The 22,010-nt window shown below is 53.8% G+C and overlaps 1 protein-coding gene across 6 annotated transcripts in view; it reads right to left on the bottom strand.

The window, feature by feature from the left end:
* The window catches only part of CAMK2B (calcium/calmodulin dependent protein kinase II beta), a 94,822-nt gene that overhangs the window by 58,520 nt on the left and 14,292 nt on the right, over window positions 1–22,010 (bottom strand). For all 6 annotated transcript variants that reach the window (XR_009520584.1, XM_060020183.1, XM_060020181.1 and 3 more), the window contains exon 2: window positions 2,341–2,435. Coding sequence is in view for 5 of the 6 variants with exons in the window: in XM_060020183.1 (XP_059876166.1) it covers window positions 2,341–2,435 (95 nt within the window). In the remaining variant the exon portion in view is untranslated. The remainder of the gene's footprint in view (window positions 1–2,340; window positions 2,436–22,010) is intronic.

Raw genomic sequence — 22,010 nt, 5'->3', positions numbered from 1 at the left:
CCAGGAAGGAGACTGAGGCCAGGCGCAGGGCTGACGGAGCCCCAGGTCTGCACAGCTCCACAGCGGTGCCCTTAGCAGGGGTCTCCGGGGGCCCAGCCTCCGGGACTCAATGGAAAGCAGGCTGGCTCTCAGGAAGTGGGCAGCAGGCCTGCTACTGCAGGGGTGGAAGAAAGAGCAGGTTGTAATTGTGGAGCACGAAAGGAATTTCAGACTTCCACTGCTTTTTTTTTTTTTTTGCGGTACAAGGGCCTCTCACTGTTGCGGCCTCTCCCGTTGTGGAGCACAGGCTCCGGACGCGCAGGCTCAGCGGCCATGGCTCACGGGCCCAGCCGCTCTGCAGCACGTGGGATCTTCCCGGACCGGGGCACGAACCCGTGTCCCCTGCATCGGCAGGCGGACTCTCAACCACTGCGCCACCAGGGAAGCCCTTCCACTGCTTTTGATCCTCCCGATTTATAGAACACTTTGAGGATATAAACAGGGGAGCATGAGGTTCCTTGAAAGGAGCTGCGTGATTCCACGGAAACATACACAGGTGGTTTTCTGCCTGAGTTCCACAAACTCCTATTCATCCTTCAAGACCCATCCAACCTCCCTGTTCTGTCCCCTGTGCTCCCACCCCTCGAATGGGGCTGTAGTGGCTTGTTTGGGTCTGTTTGCTCATCACCCCATCCTCAGTGCTGGGCACTGACTGGGAGAGGCTAGGTAAAGCTGGTGGATGAGTGAGGGTGTCCCTCATGAGTCCATGGGACCTCTGAAGGTGGGCTCTCTCTCCTCCTGTGGCCTGGCACAAGCCTATGGAATGAAGCGGAATGTTCCTCCTGCTTTAGAAACTCCACGGACACACTGTGCGGACACATCCCCCCGAAAACATCTGACACTGGTGGCTCACCACTGCCGCACACCCAGTGTCAGTAAACACGGAAGCTGCCCTGCATCTGGCGGCACCACGCACACAGCAAACGCTCGGTAAATATTAGCTTGTGCATTATGATTACGATCGCAGTTTAGCTGCGGGATCTGAGCTTTCCCGACACGAACACCCCAGGGCTGTCTGGCTCGCAGACTCCTGTCTCTGCGGGGCCCTGTGTCATCCTCATCACCCGAGCACAACCAGCCCCTTGGCCAGGCTGGGACAGCAGCGCCCGCCCCTGGAAACACTCAACCCTGAAGGCCTGGGACGCAGCAGGCGCCCAAACAACACCTACACGCAGCTCAGCGAACCGCACAGCGGGCTCAGCCGCCTGCCCACACAGGCCGCCGGGCTGGAAACTGCAGACCCTACAGACGGAGGCGTTCTCAGCACCCGCCTCGGGGAGGGACTCGGGCCAGGACTGCCTACAGTCAGGGCCTCTCTGTGGAGAAGGAGCCTCTCTGTTGGCTCAGATTTGTGTCTGGGTGTTAAGTGGGGTCATGTGTGTGCCTGGAGGTGGGAGACCGTCAGGCCAGGGGCTTAGCTCCCTCTGCCAAAGGGGTCACCCAGCCCCTCCTGTCTGACCCTGGGGCTGGAGATCCGTGGGCTCCCCACAGCACAGGGGGCGGCAGTGGTGCTGCTACCTCACTGGGACGGCCCATGCCTCCACACCCACGCTGGAGGCCCCACCAGACCCCCTGCCTGGCTCCCGGCCCCCTGTCCCCTCGGTTCTGTGCTCTGACATCACCTGCTCAGGGCGGCACCTCCGCCTTGGCCTTGTCGCCCCATGTCATCCCCTGCCCCGACGTCCCGCCTCATCCCCGCCACGTGGAACTCCACTGGATCCCCCGAGGGCAGGGGTCTGTCCGTCTGCCCAGAACGGGCCGTCCCCCAGCAAGGGCTCTCGACAGTGCTGGATGGGGTGAGGCCACACGCCCGGGGCCAGCACCAAGCCCACCCCTGCAGACCCCGAGCCCTCCCCAGCATAGGCAGATGAGTCCCCACGTGCATCCCTGCGTCCGGAAGACCGGCGGGGGCTGAGTTAGGAAACGCGCCGTTTGTGCCGCCCCTCAAGCACTGCCCTGTCACCCAAAGTCTTCAGGTCCCCGAGGCCCCCTCTGGCCCACAGTTCGTGGGCAGACGACCTTACCTGAGCACTTCAGCCACCTGGCCGCACGCCTCTCCCCGTCCAGCCCTGGGGAGGTGAGGCAGGGGCTCCACGAGCCTCCAAACCAGAGCAAGAGTGCAATTCCAGATGTGAGGGTGTGCGGGTGCCTCTCCCGGCCCCACTCGGTCACGGGCACCGTTCACGTCCCACTGCCCCCGCTCCAACTGTGCCCCCGTGAGCCACGGGCCGAGCCCGATCCCTCAGGACAGGCTCCAGCCCCGGCCCCCGGCCCTCGCCAGCCAGCACAGCCATTCCCTACCTCTGGCGGATAGCTTCTTGGTGTTGATGATCTTCGCTGCATACTCATGGCCGGTGCAGAGCTTGACACAGCGTCGGACCACAGAGAAAGCCCCCCTGGGGGAGAAATGGGAAATAGAGGCAGGGAGCCGATTAATCCCCTGGTGAACACCCAGCACCCGGTCATAAGGCCCAGCCTCTGTGCGAGGAAGGGGCGCCCCTCCCCCAAAACGACTCCCAGCCCACCCCGCCCAGTGCCAGCCCGGCAGGGGCCCCTTTCCCGGCAGCTGGCAGAGCCCAGCCGACTGGCACACCCAGCTCCTGCGAGACACCCCGCCTGGGCATCCTCATGGGCCAGCTGGACCGAGGGCCTCTAAGCGAGCATCCTCCCTCACTCTATGCCCAGGACGTGAGACCCAGTGAGTCCTCCCAGAGCAATGAACCCTGGCCCAGCTCCAGACAGCGGAATAGATTGGTGCAGCCTGCGGGGACTCTGTGAAGGTTCTGGAGGGAGGGAGAAGCATCGCATAATTAAGCTGCAAAGCTGGAGGCCAGGGCCCCCTCCCCCGGATCCTCCACCAACACTGCCCCAAGTTACAGCAGAGGCTGCAGAGGCCCATAGCAGAGGAGACGTGTACACGCCCACAGCATTAGTGCTCCTGAGAGGAGAGGGGACCAGCCTGGAGAGCCAAGAGAAGGGAACCCAGGAGAGTGGGTGACCACTGCCAAGGCCATCAAGACGTCCTGCACGTGGCCCCGAAACAGTGACCCTTGAGAGGAGGAAGTTTTGCAGGAGGCGGCACGGCAAGCCAGAGGCCAGAGAACAGGCCCGTGTGGGTCCAGGGCAGGCGTGGGGCACAGGCCGGAGGGAGCCTGGGGCCCGTCAGAAGGCCCTCCGCGGTATTCAACTTGTCACCACCGTCGGTTTAATTTGATTTGAGATCATCTTCGAAGAACATTAGACCCAGCACGTATGAGACACAGCCGGAACGGGAAATGTCTTGGGAAGGGTCCAGACTGGAGGCCGCCAGGGAGAGGTGGGCACAAAGGCCACAGGTGGCTGAGCACGTGGGGCCGGGGGGCTGGGGACACCCCTGACCGCAGGCCCCTCCCCCGCCTCCCCTCCCCAGAGGCCCTGCAGGCACAGCCTCCATCGGAACACAGCCTCCCCCTGACCCCCGTCATAACCCCACCCCGGAGCCCTGCTGCCCACGCAGCCTGAGAAGCCCACCAGCTGCCCAAACCCGGACTCTGGGCCCCAGGAAAGCAGTGTCTTAAACAGGGAACGCTTTTTCGCTCTAATCCTGTTTGAGATCAAAACGTCATTAAGACAGACTATTCACTTCCTTGGAAAATAAATAAATATTACGCTAAATCTATTTGAACATTTTCTTAACGACCCGGGTCTTTACGATCGCTAGCTGTGCTCAGAGCCGTAGCTTTGCTTTTCCAAAGTCAGCCAGGGAACTGGGCAGCGGCTGCCTCTGCGGGACGGGGAGCCGGGGGGCACAAAATTCACTCTACATTCTCTGTCCTGTGTGATTTTCTCACTACGTGCATGGGTTACATTCTCAAAATATTCTTTTTTTATTATTATTTTAAGAAAAATAACATAAAGAAAGGATTTTTTTTTTTTTGACCGGTGAGACTAGCTTGGGAGAGAGCGTGGTGAGGGGGAAAGGCCACAGGCTTCGAGCAGGTCTGGGTTCAAGGCCTGCTCTGCACCGGGTTGCACCCTCTGAGCCTCAGTTTCCCCATCCATCTAAGGAGCGGGAAAGGCTCACAGAGCCACTGCGAGGGCCGCCCGAGGCTGCGTTGGCCTCACCCTCACCAGCCCAGCCCATCCCTGGTCTTCGAATCCGCTTCCTGCCCAGGAGGGCGGAGGGTATCACACGTACAGGGCTGAGCCGCCACCCTTCACGTTCTGGCCCCCAAAGCGCACGGACAACCAAGCACTGGCTCACAAGCCTCCTTGGGACAGAGCTTCCTATGCCAGAATCCGACCCCACGATGCTGGAAGTTCCCAACAGCCAGAGGGCTGCTTTCAGCATGGTGGGCGCCAGGCGAGGCACCAAGGGGCCCTAGGGTGAGCTCATCCCTGGAGGGGGAAGGGACCCACGCAGCCTGTCCACCGGCTGCTGCCCAGCCAGGGTAAGTACGGGACTAAGTGACAGGGAGCCGGGAATCCTCCCTGGCGCACGGCAGGATGCGCATAAATAAAGTGAACGAGAGCCGGCAGCCAGATGGACGATCCTGGACAGGCTGCCCCACTGCCCCACATCTTCCAGCTCAGACCCTGCTCTCTCCTCCGTAGAAGGCTCTGGGTTGGTGATGAGGGCAGTGCCAAGCGGGCAGGAGCCAGACGCTGGAGGAAACCAGGAAGGCGGCAGGCACAGCTCCCGGCATCCAGCAAGCGCTCAATAATGGTGCTCACAGGCTGCACTCAGGCTGGCACAGGACCTGCTCCTGGACACAAGCCTTCCTCTCCTGGAGTCCTGCCTGCCGGGTGCGGGGGAGGGCACCTCTGGAGGCCCCTCTGGTGTAGGGCTTCTCCTGCCCCTGCTGCCCGGCCTGAAGAGAAGTTCTAGAAACAGCTGCCCGACCCCCGGGCCTGGCCACCCCTCCCTGGTCTGCCACGGGGCACCTGCACTCCAATGCCTGTCAGCTATAAGGGGGAACCTGGGCCGGCCTGGGGTGAGGCTGTGCCGGGCCCCTGGGGAGCCCTCAGAGCTCAGTCTCCCAGCTGAAGACACGTGGAAGTCGCCAGGAAAGCTTGGCCAGGCGCCTGCGGAAGCTCACGACTTAGAGGGCTCTCGGTGACTTAACTACCCAGAGGGAGAGTGCAGGGAAGAGGCTCTGCCCCCGATGACCACCGCCCCTCGGGCAGCCCCTCAGCTCCCCTCTTCCATCCTTGAAGCCAGCCTCCCAGTCACCACCATCCCCCAGTCTCCTCCCACCCCCACCCCAGGCATCCGCCCCCTTCCTGGTCGCTCTGCTAGTTAGTCGAGGCCCATCACAAGGAAGCCCCCCAGAAGCGCCAGTGCCGTGCGGGCCATGGGCTGGGGGCCCCGACACCTTGAACATCACAGACAACAGTGAGGCCAGCAACCACCCTCCCTCAGTGCTCACAGCATCTGCCTCCCAGAAACTTACAGTCACTGAGACAACACCACGGACGAAGGGCCCGGGTCTGCATCCTAAGCGCATCCCCGCTGCCCCCAGGCAAACTCCTTTGCATCCTTCAAGACTCAATTCAGTACCTCCTCTCGGAAGTCTTTCCCAGCACCCACAGGAAGTCAGCCTGGTCTCCTCCGGACGCCGATGCTGCACGTGTCTCGGCTCACTTTGCCCACTTCATTATAATTACTCATCTGTCCAGTTCTGGCCCTACGCTGTGGCTCTCCACATGCAATCGGGATGCTGGGGTCAGGCCCAGTGTCCAGACTGTGATAAGAGAGTAAGAGCACCACAGGTCGACTGTGGAGAGTGGAGATGCTGGACCTCAGCATGTGTCAGGCCAGCGGGACAAGAATGGGCAGCCTTCTAGAAGGACAGGGAGAGCCCGGGATGGGGCAGACTCTGGACCGCAGGCCAGCAGGAGAGGGTCACCTCCCGAGGCTTCCCTGGATGAGTGTAGGTGGGGGGATGTCTCCTGTGGAGCGGAGGTCACGGAGCCCCTGATCGAAGCAGGAGGCTCCCCACCGTACCCACAGATAGGCTGAGATGAAGATGCAGAAGCACACACAGACAGGGCGGACAGTGGACTGCATCCGGGTGGGACCTGCCTGCGCTGCCTGACACTCCGACCGTCCACGAACGGCGTGGCGGGTGGTGGCCGGCTGCAGGGTCAGCAAGGTCACCCAGCCACAGCTTGTGGGGGAGAAGCCAGGAAGGTGGGGGTCTGGGTGAGGGTGAAGGTCAGGGAGGGTGAGGGTGAAGGTCTGGGTGCGGGTGAAGTTGCCTGGGAAGAGGGTGCGCCTGGTGGGGGGACCCCCTGAACCTCGAGGTCGCCACACAATGCCCGGTGTGGCACGTACTGCTGCGCTTGGGTTTCAAGTGATCTGAATAACGTGCTCAGAGGAGGAGGCTCCCGGGCACCAAGCATGTCATGGGGCTTTTAAAAATCAGGTAAAGCTAATGAAAGGAAGAAAACACTCTTTCAGTCCTTGCCAGCTGGTGGATCAGAAAGTGCTCTCCTGTCTGCTGTGGGACCACAACACCAGAGAGGCCGGCCAGAGAGAGGGGGACGTTAACGCCAGAGCTGCCTGGGGTCTGGTTTGCTGCAGGTGGGCGCCCAGCACTGCTGTGGCCGCGTGGACCCACGGTGGCACCCGAGGGTCAGTCTCTCGCCAGCGAAGGGGGTGACTGGCCCCTGCACACCAGGCAGACGCAGTGAGCCAGCCAGCGGCTCCCCATCCCCTTTACTCTCTCTTTGCTCCCCGTCCAACCTGTGGCCATGCCTCTGAGCTGCCCCCGTGACCGCCTGCCCGCTGCCACCTGGAACTTGCCCCTGACACTGATTACTTGCAGCCCCCATGGAGGCCCCCACTACGCCTGCTTTGGGGACCTGTCCGCTCCCTGCTCTGTTGGCCGAGCCCAGCTGCCCCGCCTGCCCTCTGCCCGCTGCCCGCTGAGCCGAGCTGGTGTTGGTGGGAGAGGCTGCTGGGGCGGGAGGGTCCGGTCTTGCCCTGTCCCCACGGCAGGGACACAGAAGCGCTGACCACGGATGCTGCTCTCGGGACCCTGCGTCCGGGGCCTGGGGCTGCAGGGCTTCCTCATGACGGTCACAGGCAGCACGTGCAGAGGTCCCGGCACGGAGCGGGCGTCAGAACCTTGCAGCCCGGGGAGCCCCTACTTGTGCTGCTCAGCGGCCGCTCCGCGCTTCCACTGCATCCCTCCCAGTAGACATTCCAGGGACGTGGCGGCTCCTGTCTCCACCGCCCCCATCCCTGGCTCCACCCTGCACCCGACTCCGGCTCTCTCCACCCAGTCCCGGCCTCGCAGGCACCTGCCTGCCTGCCACCAGGGCTGCGAGCTGTTTGCACAGCCCGGCGGCAGACACACCCGGTGGCCCAACAACCCGGGACATCCCATCCATACTCTGCTAACTCAGGTGCTCGGGAAGCAGGAATCCTGACAGCCAACCAGAGACAAGGGCCCACGCTCCGACCCGTCCACGGCCTTCTTAACTTTCACAGCCCAAAGCAGCCAGGAGTCCCGAGGGAAAGGAAAGGACCAAAGCCTTGTTTATCTGCTTTGTAAAGGCTCCCACACAGGGTGAGCGCAGGGGTGCCCGCTCAGTGAAAACAGCCCTCCTGGCCCCCGACTCCCCAGGCAGATCCACACAAGAAGAGCTTTCTGGAATAGGCTTAACAGGCAGCAGAGGCACTTGGCTGGTCCAACGGTTTTATTTACCGCGTTAATTAACACATGGATGACCTGAACCAGCCTGAGGCCGGGTACGTCCATTCTGCCCGGTCTGGGCCGCCCCAAGTCTGGCTGAGGAGGGTCTGGGCCAGCACTCGGGGGCGGGGAGAGCGGGTAGCGGGGAGGACAGCCCAGCAGACACGCTCACTCACCACGCCAGGCCCTTGCTTGCTTGGATTTGTGGATTTAAACTACATCAAGCTGCTGCTTATGTGTGTGTTAGCAAAAATTTTTTTTTCTACCTTTGATTAAAATGACGGGGGAGGTCCCTTTATATTTTTAATCTGGACCTAAGCAATTTGGTAGAAAATAGGAACTTCTACATGAGGTTGTTGTGGGGGTTTTTTCCTGCTTATAATAACAATTTTGAAAACAGAATCCCTGCTCGCAGCAGAAAATGGAGTAAACAAGTGGTTTCAATAGAGCGAGTCGAAGCCGCCTCCATCTCCGTAACCCGTTGTCTGGCGTCCCACGATGTCCCATGATGTTCTGATGTGTCTCCAGTGAGGTCTGCACCACAGGAAGGCTTTCCTCTTCAACACTCAGGAGACTCTTGCTGTTTCTGTTCTGCTTTTCCCTCTCACTACTTCCCCACCCTGTGAACGACTCTTCCACGGCACGATCCGGCAGCTACATACCGCTTCACTGGTGGACGCCGTCCAGGGACACCAGGAGGGTATGGGACCCTCCCCAGGCTCCCCGGCCTCGGGGTCAGAGCCGGTGAGGAGAGTGTGCTGGCTCCGAGGGGATCTGGGCAAGCGCGTGCCATGCTGGGCAGGAGCACGGGGTCCCAGCACAAGAGCGACGTCCAGAGCGCAGGCCCATGAGGGTTGCCCAGCATCCACCAACAGGACGGCACACAGAGCTCGGGGGACCGTGTCCCACTCCTGCCCAGGACCCAGAACGTCCTGGGTTCCAGGACAGGGCCTGAAGTAGACACACTAGAGACCGACACTGGACAACATGTAATCCCTGTGGTCTCTGCAGCATCCTGGCATGCCTTTTATCAGCGCGTGAGTTCCTGCTTTTATATTTAACATCACAATTTATATATTTAACATCACGCAATTCCCACTCTCTGACCTAGATCGCATATACTTGTCATCTTCACCATAGAGAACGTTCCTTCCATGGGTAGCCGAGTGCTTCCTTGATTGGCAGGCATTTGGGGTGTTTCCAATTTCCCTGCTTGTAAATGCCTGCCGTAAACATCTCGGTTATTTCTGTAGGGTTTATTTCCAAAGGCACAGTCGCTGGGTGATTTACAACCCACGCCAGCGATGAAAACGCCACCTCTTGCCACTTCCCCAAAGTCCGACCCTGGGCTTTCCAAGGTCCTTCCTTGGAATCCTGGCAGCTCCCTGGCCCCGACCTCTGAGCCTGGGCCAGAAATGCAAGTCTTAAGTCATCCATGCTGTGCTAGGGTACTGGGGCCACCACAACACAGTACATGGGCTGGGCAGCTGAAACAACAGAGATCGTCCCACAGTTCTGGAGGCCGGAAGTCCAAGACCAACATGTTGGCGGGGTCGGTTCCTTCTGAGGCTGTGAGGGAGACACTGTCCCAGGCCTCTCTCCAGCTTCTGGGGTTTTGCTGGTGATCCCTGGGCCTCCGTGGCTTGTAGAAGCATCACCCCCATCTCTGCCTTCATGTTCACATGGCATCCTCCCTGTGTGTCTCTGCCCAAGTTTCCCCTTTTCATAAGGACACAGTCCTACTGGATGAGGGCCCACCCTCCACCTCAGCTTAACTAATTACGTCTATGACAACCTTATTTCCAGATGAGGTCGCATTCTGAGGTACGGGGGTTAGGAGCCCACATCTGAATTTGGAGGAGACCCAATTCAACCCATAGCACATGCTGGCCCCCAACTCTGCCTTATGGAATCTGCCACTGCGTGTACCAGTCAAACATTTCCCAAATGACCATCATCACATATTAGCTCCACAGGATGTTCCCAGATGTTAGGTACGAAAAGGGTTCTGTGGGCAAAAAGGTTTAGAAACCAGTAAGTTAAACTGTTTTCCTTCCTTCCTTCCTTCCCTCCTTCTTTCCTTCCTTTCTTGCTGCAGGACTTCCCAGGGCCTTTAACGTGGTCATCTGTACTGTGAATTTCCAACCAGTGAGTATGAGGTACAGCCTTTCCCTAACTTCTTGGGCCAGAGAAATTTTTTTTTTTTTTTTTTGGTCTTCACTGTTTCACTTTTTTTTTTTTTTGACAGCTTTATTGGAGTATAATTGCTTTACAATAGTGTGTTAGTTTCTGTTGTATAACAAAGCGAATCAGCTCTACATATATATATATCCCCATATCTCCTCCTTCTTGCGTCTCCCTCCCACCCTCCCTGTCCCACCCCTCTAGGTGGTCACAGAGCACCGAGCTGATCTCCCTGTGCTATGCGGCTGCTTCCCACTAGCTATCTATTTCACATTTGGTAGTGTATATATGTCCATGCCACTCTCTCACTACGTCCCAGCTTACCCTTCCCCCCGCCATGTCCTCAAGTCCAGAGAAATCTTTACCCAAAGAAGTCTCAATTGGTCCAAGAGCGGGGGACAGGGAGGGGTTCTAGTCTAAGGGCTCAACACCGAATGCAACCCTCAACAAAGAAACAAATGGCCTGGGTGGGACAGAAATGCCATCTGAGGACACCCACCCAAACACAAGAACAGCAGCGCTGCCCATGGAGTCTGTGGGTGCATCCCAGATGGAGAAAACCCCAGCGTGGCCCCCTCTTCTCCCTGCCTGCCCCTTGGAACAGGGCACCCAGGCCATGGCAGCCGCTCCTCCCATCGGAAGCCCCCTCCCCACCCATGCGGGCATCAAGGTTCCCCCACTGCCCTCCTCCCAGACACCCCGGGGAGCAGGGCTTCATCTGGAAGAGCCAGGAACGTCAACTCAGAGAGAACGTTTTCTTACATTTCTGACAGTGCTGAGAGCAGACGGAACGCTCCGTGAGCAGACTGGGGAGCCATGTCCTGACCACGTAAGGCTTATGACAAAATGCACCCTACATCCTAATGAGATTTAGATATAAATGACCACAAAGGGGAATCCTTTCACATTTCTCATGCACTCATGTCATCATTGTTACTTTATACAGTCATGTCAAGTCTGTGAGTCCTACACAGATGAGAACAGCCCGACTCTGACGCTTGTCCATGACACCGTGTTGCTCTTAAACCTCTCGGGCCTCATACCTCACACGGTCACTCTCAGTACCGCCCAGATCCACCACCCCTCCCCGCCATAGCGGGGTCCCCTGAGTCCCCATTCCACCGGGTACAGACATCCTTGAGAAGCTTCCTGGAGGGCTCAAGGCAGCAAAGCCAACAGGAACAAGAGGGTGGGCACCAGCCCAGGGGACACAGTGGGATCTGAAGGAAGCGGGACTCAATGGGATTACTGAGTGGGTACAGAGTTATTGTTTGGGGTGATGAAAAAGTTCTGAAAATGGGTAGTGGTGACGGTTACACAACACTGTGAATATACTTGACGGGACTAAACTCTACATTTAACAATCGTTAAAATGGTAAATTTTATGTTATGTATATTTTACCACAACGAAAAAAAGTCAAAGGATGGAGAAAGATATACCATATTGATCTCAGACAGAGCAGACTTGAGTACGGAAAGTTACCAGGGACAAAGAGAGATTTCCCATCATGATAAGGTGGTCATTTCTCTAAGACATAACCCTTAGCATGTATACCCCCAGCAGCAGCAGGACAAACTATATGAGGCAAAACTGAAAGACCTGTAAGGAAAAGTAGGTGAATCCACTAGTACACTTGGAAACTCCAGCACCCCTCTATCAGAAATGCACAGACCCAGCAGGCAGAAATTTGGGAAGGACACAGCTGAACTGAAAAGCACCATCTATCAACTGGATGTAATTAACATCTAGAGACAACTTCATCCAACAACAGCAGAACACATATTCTTCTCAAGCTCACATGAACTTTCACTAAGATAGAGCACATTCTGGGCCATAAAACACTCTTAACGAATTTATAAGAAAAGAAATAATACAAAGTATGCTCTCAGGTCACAATGGAATTAAATTGGAAATGAAAAACAAAGAGATGGCTGGAAAACCCCAAAATACATGGGGATTAAACAACAGACTTCCAAATAACACAAGAGTCAAAGAAGAAATCTCAACAGCATCACCTCTTGGGTAAGGAGGCTAATGATAGAGGATATGAATCAGGGAAAAGGTCAGTGGGTCAAGTTTACCTTTTTTTTTTTTTTTACTTCTTTTTTTTTTTTTTTGCGGTACGCGGGCCTGTCACTGTTGTGGCCTCTCCCGTTGCGGAGCACAGGCTCTGGACACGCAGGCTCAGCCGCTCTGCGGCAGGTGGGATCTTCCCGGACCGGGACATGAACCCATGTCCCCTGCATTGGCAGGCGGACTCTCAACCACTGCGCCACCAGGGAAGCCCAAGTTTACCTTCTTGTCCTGGGTTTTTAGGTGCAGGGGTGTTTCACTTTTTTTTTTTTTTTTTTTTTGCGGTACGCGGGCCTCTCCCTGTTGTGGCCTCTCCCTTTGCAGAGCACAGGCTCCGGACCCGCAGGCTCAGCAGCCATGGCTCATGGACCCAGCCGCTCCGCGGCATGTGAGATCTTCCCGGACCGGGGCGCGAACCCGTGTCGCCTGCATTGACAGGCAGACTCTCAACCACTGCGCCACCAGGGAAGCCCCACATTATTTTTTAAATGGAAAATCGTCTACGTGTAATATTTTACAAACATTTAAAAATAAAAACTATGGAATAAATTACACAGTAAAATAAAAAAAGAAGAAGAAATCTCGAAAGAAAATTTTAAACATTTTAACAAAGTGAAAATGAAAATAAAACTTATCAAAATTGTGGAATGCAGTATAAAAAAAGTGCTTAGAAAAAAATTATACCATTGATTGCATATATTAGGAAAGAAGATTTAAAATCAATAATCTACGTTTCCACCTTAGGCGACTAGAAATAAGAAGAGCAAATTAAATTCAAAGTAAGCAGAAGAAAAGACATAATAAAAGTCAGAGCAGAAATAAATGACACTGAAAACAGGAAATCAGCAGAGAAAAATCAATGAAACCAAAAGCTGTTCTTTGAAAAGATTCATAAAGTTGACAAGCCTTCAGCCAGGCTAAGATAACAAGAGAGAAGACACAGACGTCAGAAATGAAAGAGGGGCCATCACTACTGATCCCTTGGAAATTAAAAGGATAATAAAGAAATACTGTGAACAACTCTATGTCCACAAACTTGATGAAACCTAGATGAAATGGACCCATTCCTTGAAAGACACAATTAGCCAAAACTCTCACAAGAAATAGACCAGAACAACAAATACTGTATTATATCATTTATGTGTGGAATCTAAAAATTAAAACAAACAAATGAATATAACAAAACACAGATTCACAGATATAGAGAACAAGCTAGTGGTTACCAGTGGGGAGAAGGAAGGGGGAGGGGCAAGATAAGGGTAGGGGATAACAAACTACTGTTTACAAAATGGATAAGTTACAAGGATATACTGTACAGCACAGGGAATTCAGGGAAAACAGCCAATATTTTATAAGAACTTTAAATGGACTATAATCTGTAAAAATTTTGAATCACTATATTGTACACCTAGAACTAATATAATATTGGAGATTAACTATACCTCAATTTTAAACAGTAAAAAAAAATAAAAGAAATAGACAATTTGAATAGACCTATATCTATTAAAGAAGTTGAATCAATAATAACATTACAAGAAAACTACAGATCAATATTTCTCACAAACATAGATGCAAAAACCCTCAACAAAATATTAGCAAATTGAATCCACTAATGTATAAATAGAATTATACATCATGACCAAGTAGGATTTATCCCAGTTGTGCAAGCCTGGCTGGTTCAACATTTGAAAACCAATTAATGTAATGCATCACATCAACTGGCTTAAAAAGAAAATCACATGATCATATTAATAGATGCAGAAAAAGCATCTGACAAAATCCAACACCCATTCATAATAAAAACTCTCAGGGCTTCCCTGGTGGCGCAGTGGTTGAGAGTACGCCTGCTGATGCAGGGGACGCGGGTTCGCACCCCGGTCCGGGAAGATCCCACATGCCGCGGAGCAGCTGGGCCCGTGAGCCATGGCCGCTGAGCCTGCGCGTCCAGAGCCTGTGCTCCGCAACAGGAGAGGCCACAACAGTGAGAGGCCCGCGTACCGCAAAAAAAAAAAAAAAAAAAACTCTCAGCAAACTAGGAATAGAGGGGAACTTTCTCAACTTGATAAAGAACATTGTATTAGTCAACTCAGGCTGATAACAAAATATTATAGACCAGGTGGCTTAAACAAGAGAAATTTATTTATTTTCTCATAGTTCTGGAGGTTGGAAGTCCAAGATCAAGGTCCGGCAGGATTTGGTTTCTTATGTGAGCTCTCTTCTCTTGACTTGTAGGTGGCCACCATCTTGCTGTGTGCTAACCTGGCCTTTCCTCAGTGGGTACGTATGGAGAAAGAGCAAAGTGTCTGGTGTCTCTTCCTATAAGGACGCTAATCCTATCAGATCAGAGCCCCACCATTATGACCTCTTTTAACCTTAATTACCTCCTAAATAACCAATCTCTAAATACAGTCACATGGGGGGGGGGTTAGGGCTTCAACCTATGAATTTGGGGGGCACACAATTCAGTCCGCAGCAAGCATTTACAAAAAACCTACAACTAACATCATATTTTTGGTGAGAAAGTAGGTGCTTTTCCTCTAAGTTCAGAAACAAGGCAAGAATGTCCCTTCTCACCACTCTTTTTCAACATCATACTGGAAGTCTCAGCTAATGCAGTAAGGCAAGAAAAGGAAATAAAAGGTATACAGACTGGAAAGGAAAATATAAAACTGTCTTTCTTCCCAGATGATATGATTATCTATGTAGAAAATCCCCAAAGAATTGACCAAAGAAATCCTAGAACTAATAAATGATTATAGCAAGGTTGAAGGATACAAGATTAATATACAAAAGTCAATTTCTTTTCTATATATCAGCAATGAGCGAGTGGAATTTGAAAGTAAAAACACAATACTATTTACATTAGCACCAAAAGATGAAACACTTAGGTATAAATCAACAAAATATGTACAAGGTCTGTACTGATGAATGAAATCAAAGAAGAACTAAATAAACGGAGAGATATCCCATGCGTGAATAGGAAGACTCGAAATTGTCACAATATCTGTTCTTTCCAAGTTGATCTATACATTCAATGTAATCCTAATCAGAATCCCAGCAAGATATTTTACGGCTATAGACCAACTGATTCTAAAGTTTATACGGAGAGGCAAAAATTGCTTCTCGGCTTTTTGGCTAAGATCAAATGTAGCAGATAGAGAAGCAAAAGACCCATAATGGCCAACACAATATTGTTGAGAAGAACAAAGTTAGAGGATTGACACTACCCGACTTCAAGACTATAAAGCTACGGTAATCAAGACAGTGTGGTTTGGTAAAAGAATAGATAATAGATCAATGGAAGAGAATAGAAAGCCCAGAAATAGGCCCACACAAATAGTCAACCAATTTTTTTTGTGTGTGTGTGGTACACGGGCCTCTCACTGCTGTGGCCTCTCCCGTTGCGGAGCACAGGCTCCAGACACGCAGGCTCAGCGGCCATGGCTCACAGGCCCAGCCGCTCTGCGGCATGTGGGATCTTCCCGGACCAGGGCACAAACCCGCGTCCCCTGCACCGGCAGGTGGACTCTCAACCACTGCGCCACCAGGGAAGCCCAGTCAACCAATTTTTGACAAAGGAATAAAGGCAATTCAAGGAAGAAAAGATTGTCTTTTCAAAAAATGGTGCTTGCTATGGACTGAACGTTTGTGTCCATGCCCACCCCCAGGCCCCGACCACCAAATTCATATGTTGAAATCCTAACCCCAACTGGACAGAATTAAGAGGTGAGGCCTTTGGGAGGTGATTAGGTCATGAGAGCAGAGCCCTCATTAACAAGACTAATGCTTTATAAAAAAGACCCCAGATAAATCTTTCCAGCCCTTCTGCCATGTGAGGACACAGGGGAAAGATGACCGTCTAGGAAGCAGGTCTCACCAGACCCTGAATCTGCCAGAGCCATGATCTTGGATTTGAAGTTCCTAGAACTGTGAGAAACAAATCTTTGTTGTGTATAAGTCACCCAGTTTACGGTATTTTGGCTATAGCAGCCTGAACAGTCTAAGACAGTATTGGAACTACTGGACATTCAGATGCCAAAAAATGAATCTAGACACAGACCTTACACCTTTCACAAAAATTAACTCAGAATGGATCATAGACCTAAATGTAAGATGCAAAACTATGAAAGTCCCAGAAGGTATCACAGGAGAAAATTTAGGTGACCTTGGGTTTGGCAATGACTTTTTCAGATACAACACCAAAAATATGATCCATGAAAGAAAGAATTGATAAGCTGGGCTTCATTAGAATAAAAAACTTCTGCTCTGTGAAAGATGGGGTAAGCAAATGAGAAGACAGGCCACAGATGGGAGAAAATATTTGCAAAACACATATCTGATTAAGGACTTGTAGCCAAAATATACAAAGAACTCTTAAAATGCAACAATTGGGGCTTCCCTGGTGGCGCAGTGGTTGAGAGTCTGCCTGCCAATGCAGGGGACAGGGGTTCGTGCCCCGGTCCGGGAAGATCCCACATGCCGCGGAGCGGCTGGGCCCGTGAGCCATGGCCGCTGAGCCTGCGCGTCCGGAGCCTGTGCTCCGCAACGGGAGAGGCCACAGCAGTGAGAGGCCCGCGTACCACAAAAAAAAAAAAAAAAAAGCAACAATAATAAAAAGCACAACCAAACAACCTGATTAAAAATAGGCCAAAGACCGGGCTTCCCTGGTGGTGCAGTGGTTGAGAGTCCGCCTGCCGATGCAGGGGACACGGGTTCGTGCCCTGGTCCGGGAAGATCCCACATGCTGCGGAGCGGCTGGGCCCGTGGGCCGTGGCTGCTGAGCCTGCGCATCCGGGGCCTGTGCTCCGCAACGGGAGAGGCCACAACAGGGAGAGGCCCGCGTACCGCAAAAAAAAAAAAAAAAAATAGGCCAAAGACCTTAACAGACACCTCACCACGGAAGGTATACAGATGGCAAATAATCATATGACAAGATGCTCCTTATCATATGTCATCAAATCCAAATTAAAACAACGAGATACCACCGCAAACCTATTAGAACGGACAAAATCCAGAACACAGACACCACCACATGCTGGTGAGGCTGTGGAGCAACGGGAACTCTCACTCGTTGCTGGTGGGAATGCACAATGGGGCAGCTGCTCTGGAAGACAGCTTGGCAGTTCCTAACAAAACTAAACATACTGTTATCATGTGATCCAGCCATCGTGCTCCTTGGTATTTACCCAACGGAGTTGAAAACTTATGTCCATACAAAAGCTTGCACACAAATGGTTATAGTAGGTGTATTCATAATCGCCAGAACTTAAAAGCAACCAAGACATCCTTCAGTAGACTGAATGGATAATTAAGCTGCGGAACCTCCAGACAAGGGAATATTATTCAGCACTAAAAAGAAATGAGCTATCAAGTCACAAAAAGACAGGAAGGAAACTTAAATGCATGGTACTAAGTGAAAGAAGCCAATCTGAAAAGGCTACACACTGTATGATTCACAACTCCATGACATTCTGGAAAAGGCAAAATTATAGAGACAGTGAAAAGTGGTTGTCTGGGGCTCTGGAGGATGGGAGGGGATGAATAGAGGAGCACAGAGGATCTGAAATACTGTAATGATGGATGCATGACATTATACCTTTGTCAATCCTATAGAACTGTGCAACACAGAGTGAACCCTATGCAAACTATGGGCTTCAGTTAATATTAATGTAGGAATATTGGTCATCAAGTGTGACAAGTGTATCACGTCTGAACGCAAGTGAGATGGTTACAGGAAAGGGAACTGGGGCCTGGCTGTGAGGTAAATATGGAAACTCTCTACTTTCCATCCAATATTTCTGTAAACATAAAACTGCCCTAAAAAATAAAGTCCATCAGGTTTTTTTTTTAAGTATAAAGAGAAAACAAAGTATCTTTTTATGACAGGGGTGGGAGTTGGGGCATTTTTTTAACCACATGCAGAAAAGCATAAGAAGGGACTTCTCTGGTGGTCCAGTGGTTAAGAATCCGCCTTCCAATGCAGGGGACGCAGGTGGTCAGGGGAACTAAGATCCCACATGCTGCGGGGCAAGTAAGCCCGCGCACCACAACTATTGAGCCCGCGCACTCTAGAGCCCGCGAGCCACAACTAGAGAGAAGCCCACGACAACAAAAGATCCTGCGTGCCGCAACTAAGAGCCGACGCAGCCAAAAGAAAGAAAGAAAAGCATAAGGAAAATTCCGGTATATCTGAGTCACACTGAAACCTTGACACCCCAGCGCGACCGAGGACGTGCACAGGGTGAGGAGGGTGCTGGGGGTGTCACAGACTCTCCAGACCTGATAGCACCCGGGACCACCCTCTACAGCTTCCAAAGTGTCTGCCCCTGGGCTCTCAGGACCCCTGTGGAAGATGGGAAGGGTGAGGGCACCCAATGCCTTGCTCACGGCACTGTGGGTGGCACAGGCAAGACCTAAACGCAGACACCCCTCCGCACCCTTCCTGCACATTCGCCTATCAGGTGCCCTCTGTTGGCTCAGAAAGAGTAGGGGGCTGGGTGGGAATAGATGGAATATTCCAGTGGGGGCGGGGCAGGAGCCGCTGAGTCTGGGAACCTGAGCTGAGCAGAAGTCTAGCAGCGCCATCCCAGCACGGAGAGCAGGGGCTCAGCTGCCAGGGCTCCTTCCGGTTCTGGCTCACAGGCTGCCTCTTACTGGCTACAGAAAACCAAACGTTGTGGTTGACGTCATGCTGGTAGCTTGACGTTAGACATGATGGGGGTATTTACACCACAGGGATGGGCAAGCACTATGGATCAGGGTCCCTGCCACCCACCAGCCCAGGTGTTAACATCTATCAGGCGCCTCTAGAAAGGGGACTACAACGGGGAATGCCACCACTCCCTTCCCCCTCTGTGCATGGGGTGGAGTGTGGAGGAAGGGGTGGGGTGGATGAGATCCTGGCCAGGCCAGAGGCTTGCTGGGGGCGGGTGCTGCAGGCTGTCCCAGGGGACAAGAGAGAGGCCCCTGGGCAAGAGCTGGTGTCCGCTGAGGACCCGCCTCAAATCCAGCCTGTCGCGTGCAGCCTCCATGGGCACGCCATTCCTGGGCTTCTCGTGGGGCCAGGCTCACGTCTGTGTGCCCCTCACTCTCGCCCACCCCTCCCTCCCCCATTCCGTGTAGGTGTCTGTCTTCTCTCCTTCTCCACCTTTCTCTCCAGTACACTCTTCAGTAGCAACTACACTGGGCCCTGCCCGCCCCCCCAGAAGCCATGGAGATGACCCGAGTACTGGGTTTGCATTAAGCAAAGGCCAAAATTAGGACAGAGGTGGGACAGGAGGGCAGGAAAGCCCCAGCACCACCCTGGACCCCTCAGTGCCCGGTGCCCCTTCCTCCCACCAGGCCGGGGCACGCCTGCAGGTCAGAGCCGGCGGTGCGGCCTGCAGTGGCCTCTGCAGAGGCTGGGGGGCAGCTAACAGAAACGCTCTGGCCCTGCTTGGCCCCTGGGGCGGGGCACTCGCTGGGAGGACAACCGGAGGAGGAGGGGGGAGGGGGGTGAGCAGGGCCTCCCGCAGCTGGACAGCTCAGCCTGGACTGGAGGATCTCTGGAATTCCTCTCCTGCCTACGCTGTGGGGCCTCAGCCCATCCCAGGCCCACTCACAACACCCAGGGCCTCTGTTCATCCACTTCAGGAGAGCTGAGCCCGGAGACTGATCGAGGCAGCCTCACCAGCCCATGGGCCACCTGGAAGAACCGTCTCGTACCTGAAGCCCGAGGTGAACTCAGGAACAAGCGAGCACTGGCTCTGGTTTAATTTCTATTCTTCATGTTTTCACGGGTTGAAAGAACTTCCATTTCGTTTTCTGTGAACTGCCTGCTTACACCCTTCACCCGTATTTCAGTTGGAATTTTGGCTCTTTTCTTATTGACCTGTAGAAGCTCTTTATATGTGAAGGCAACCCCCACCCCTTCGCCACCTGTAGCCCCTGTGGCCCTGTGTGTTACATGCTCGGGAGAGAGGGAACAAGGCACGTTTTTGTTTGCCCCCTAAGATGAACTTGGAGCCTTCAAGGGCAGCGCTTGTATCTGCACCTGCTTGCCCCCAGAATCCTAACAGCACGGGATTCCAGCTTGTCAAGGGAAGCTGGCAATGATCTGGGGGCCGGGGATGACGTTGGGTTGGACAGGAAGGTCCAACCAGGCCTGGAGGGGCCCAGGGTTCCCACTACCCTGTGTGCAGGTGGCACCTCACTTGGGGCCCTCGTCCTGAATCTCTTGCCCCCGGCCCCATGCCCTGCCTGGGGTGCATGCACGTCCCCCTCGAGTGTCCACCAGGCAAAAATCAACTCACCCTGAATTATCAGAGACCAGGGACCACAGAGGATGCCGGAACCGTTATTGACTTTTCCTCTGTTTTCCATCGTGAAGAGCCAGCTCAGAGAGAGGGCCCTGGACCGTCCTGGATACCCACAACCATCCTTGCTCCAGCCACGGACAAAGCCGGGGTGTCACATCATGGGCCTCCCTTCTACTGACACTTAGAGAGCACCAAGCCATTTCACCAACAAATGTCTGCAAACACTTTGATATTTTCACAAGCATGAACATGTTATGGGAAGGAAGTGAATTCACCTCGATTATAAAGATGACAGAACTGTGTGGTGATAGAGGTGCTCAGCTGGGGGATTCTGGGAGCTGCCTGCCCGCCCACCTCACCCCAGAGACGCAGAGACCTGATGCCTCTCCACAGGGGTGCTGGGGGGCGCTGTTGAGAAGTCGTGCATGTGAACCCTGAGATTTCTGTTCCAAAAGGAAAACTGCAGTTGGGAGTGTCAGAGAGAACCCCCCAAGGCCACAGGCCAAGGACACATGCGCCCCCTCCCCCGGGCATCGGTCCATGGTCAGCTGCCCGCCACTGACGGCCAGGCCAGAAGGGCCCAGGGAGGTCCAGCAGAGGCACCGAAGGAACTGGTACAGGAGGTTCCGGCAAGGAGCAGCTCACACTTGCTGAGCTGGGCCGGGTGCTGGGGTCCAGGTCAGCCCACTCGCCTACCTTGGGCTCAGGCTGACTGTCCTGATCTGGGGACACTGACATCCCTTCCAGGTCACCGTGCTCTTAATATGGCCCCCCAGAACCTGAGCCCAGGGCCCGCCCCAGCTGCACCCCCATCTGCCACCTTCACACTCAGGGACCACCCTGGATGGGGACGGAGCCCAGCTCCAGTCTCCACATCTGGGACACACGCAGCACAGCTGGAAGGGCCAGTGCGCTCCGGAAAGCAGCCCAGTGGCTGCCCTCCCAGTGCGACCGTGGATGGACCTGAGGGCCGATTCGGGTTAACGGACAGCGGGATGCACACCCAACCGCAGCGGCCGGGGACTGTCCTCCCAGCCCGGGTCTGTGAGCGAGGGGCCCGCAGAGCGACCTTCAAAGGCAGCTCTTCAAAGCCACATCCGTCCCCCTCGTCACAGTGCCAGGCAGTCACCGACAGGGACAGAACTGAGTCAACCCCCCGGGGGCCTGAAATTACTGCTGAGGCCGCGCAGCTCACAGAGGACAAGCAGGAGTAGACAGACGGGGAGGAGGGACACCGAATGGAAGGTTCCGCGGCCCTGGCAGGAGGCAGGGCACGTGGGCGGCGATCTACCCACAGTGGCCCCGACCCGAGGGGATCTGGAGCTTAGAACAATGGGCTTCCTGGCCTTTTGATTCTTTTTTCCTACGAGGTGTGTATCCATTAAAGCTCTAGGGGTTTGTTTTTGTTTTGCGTTTCAGGTCAATTCGACTTCATCCCTCTTAAGTTTTATTCTCCAGGAATGCAAACACCTGTGTGATGGGCCTGTGGACACCCAAGCATCTGACAGGTGAGCTTTGTGGCGAGTCTCAGAGGAAGGAAGTGGGGTTTCCACAGAGCCAATTCGTGGAGACATGAGGGACCCCGCAAAGTCATTTGACCAACCCTCCTGGTTTATAGAGGGGGAAACTGAAACCAGAGAGGTTACATGGTGGCCCAAGGCCACACAGCCCAGTGTTGAGAAGTCGTGGCCAGCAGGAGGAGACCATGTATTCTGTTCTTTAAAACAGCCACAA

This window comes from Delphinus delphis, chromosome 9 (assembly GCF_949987515.2).
Source record: "Delphinus delphis chromosome 9, mDelDel1.2, whole genome shotgun sequence".
Taxonomy (NCBI): Eukaryota; Metazoa; Chordata; class Mammalia; order Artiodactyla; family Delphinidae; genus Delphinus; species Delphinus delphis.
Note: the sequence above shows the minus strand (reverse complement) of the source record. Positions and strands in the feature narration are given on the sequence as shown.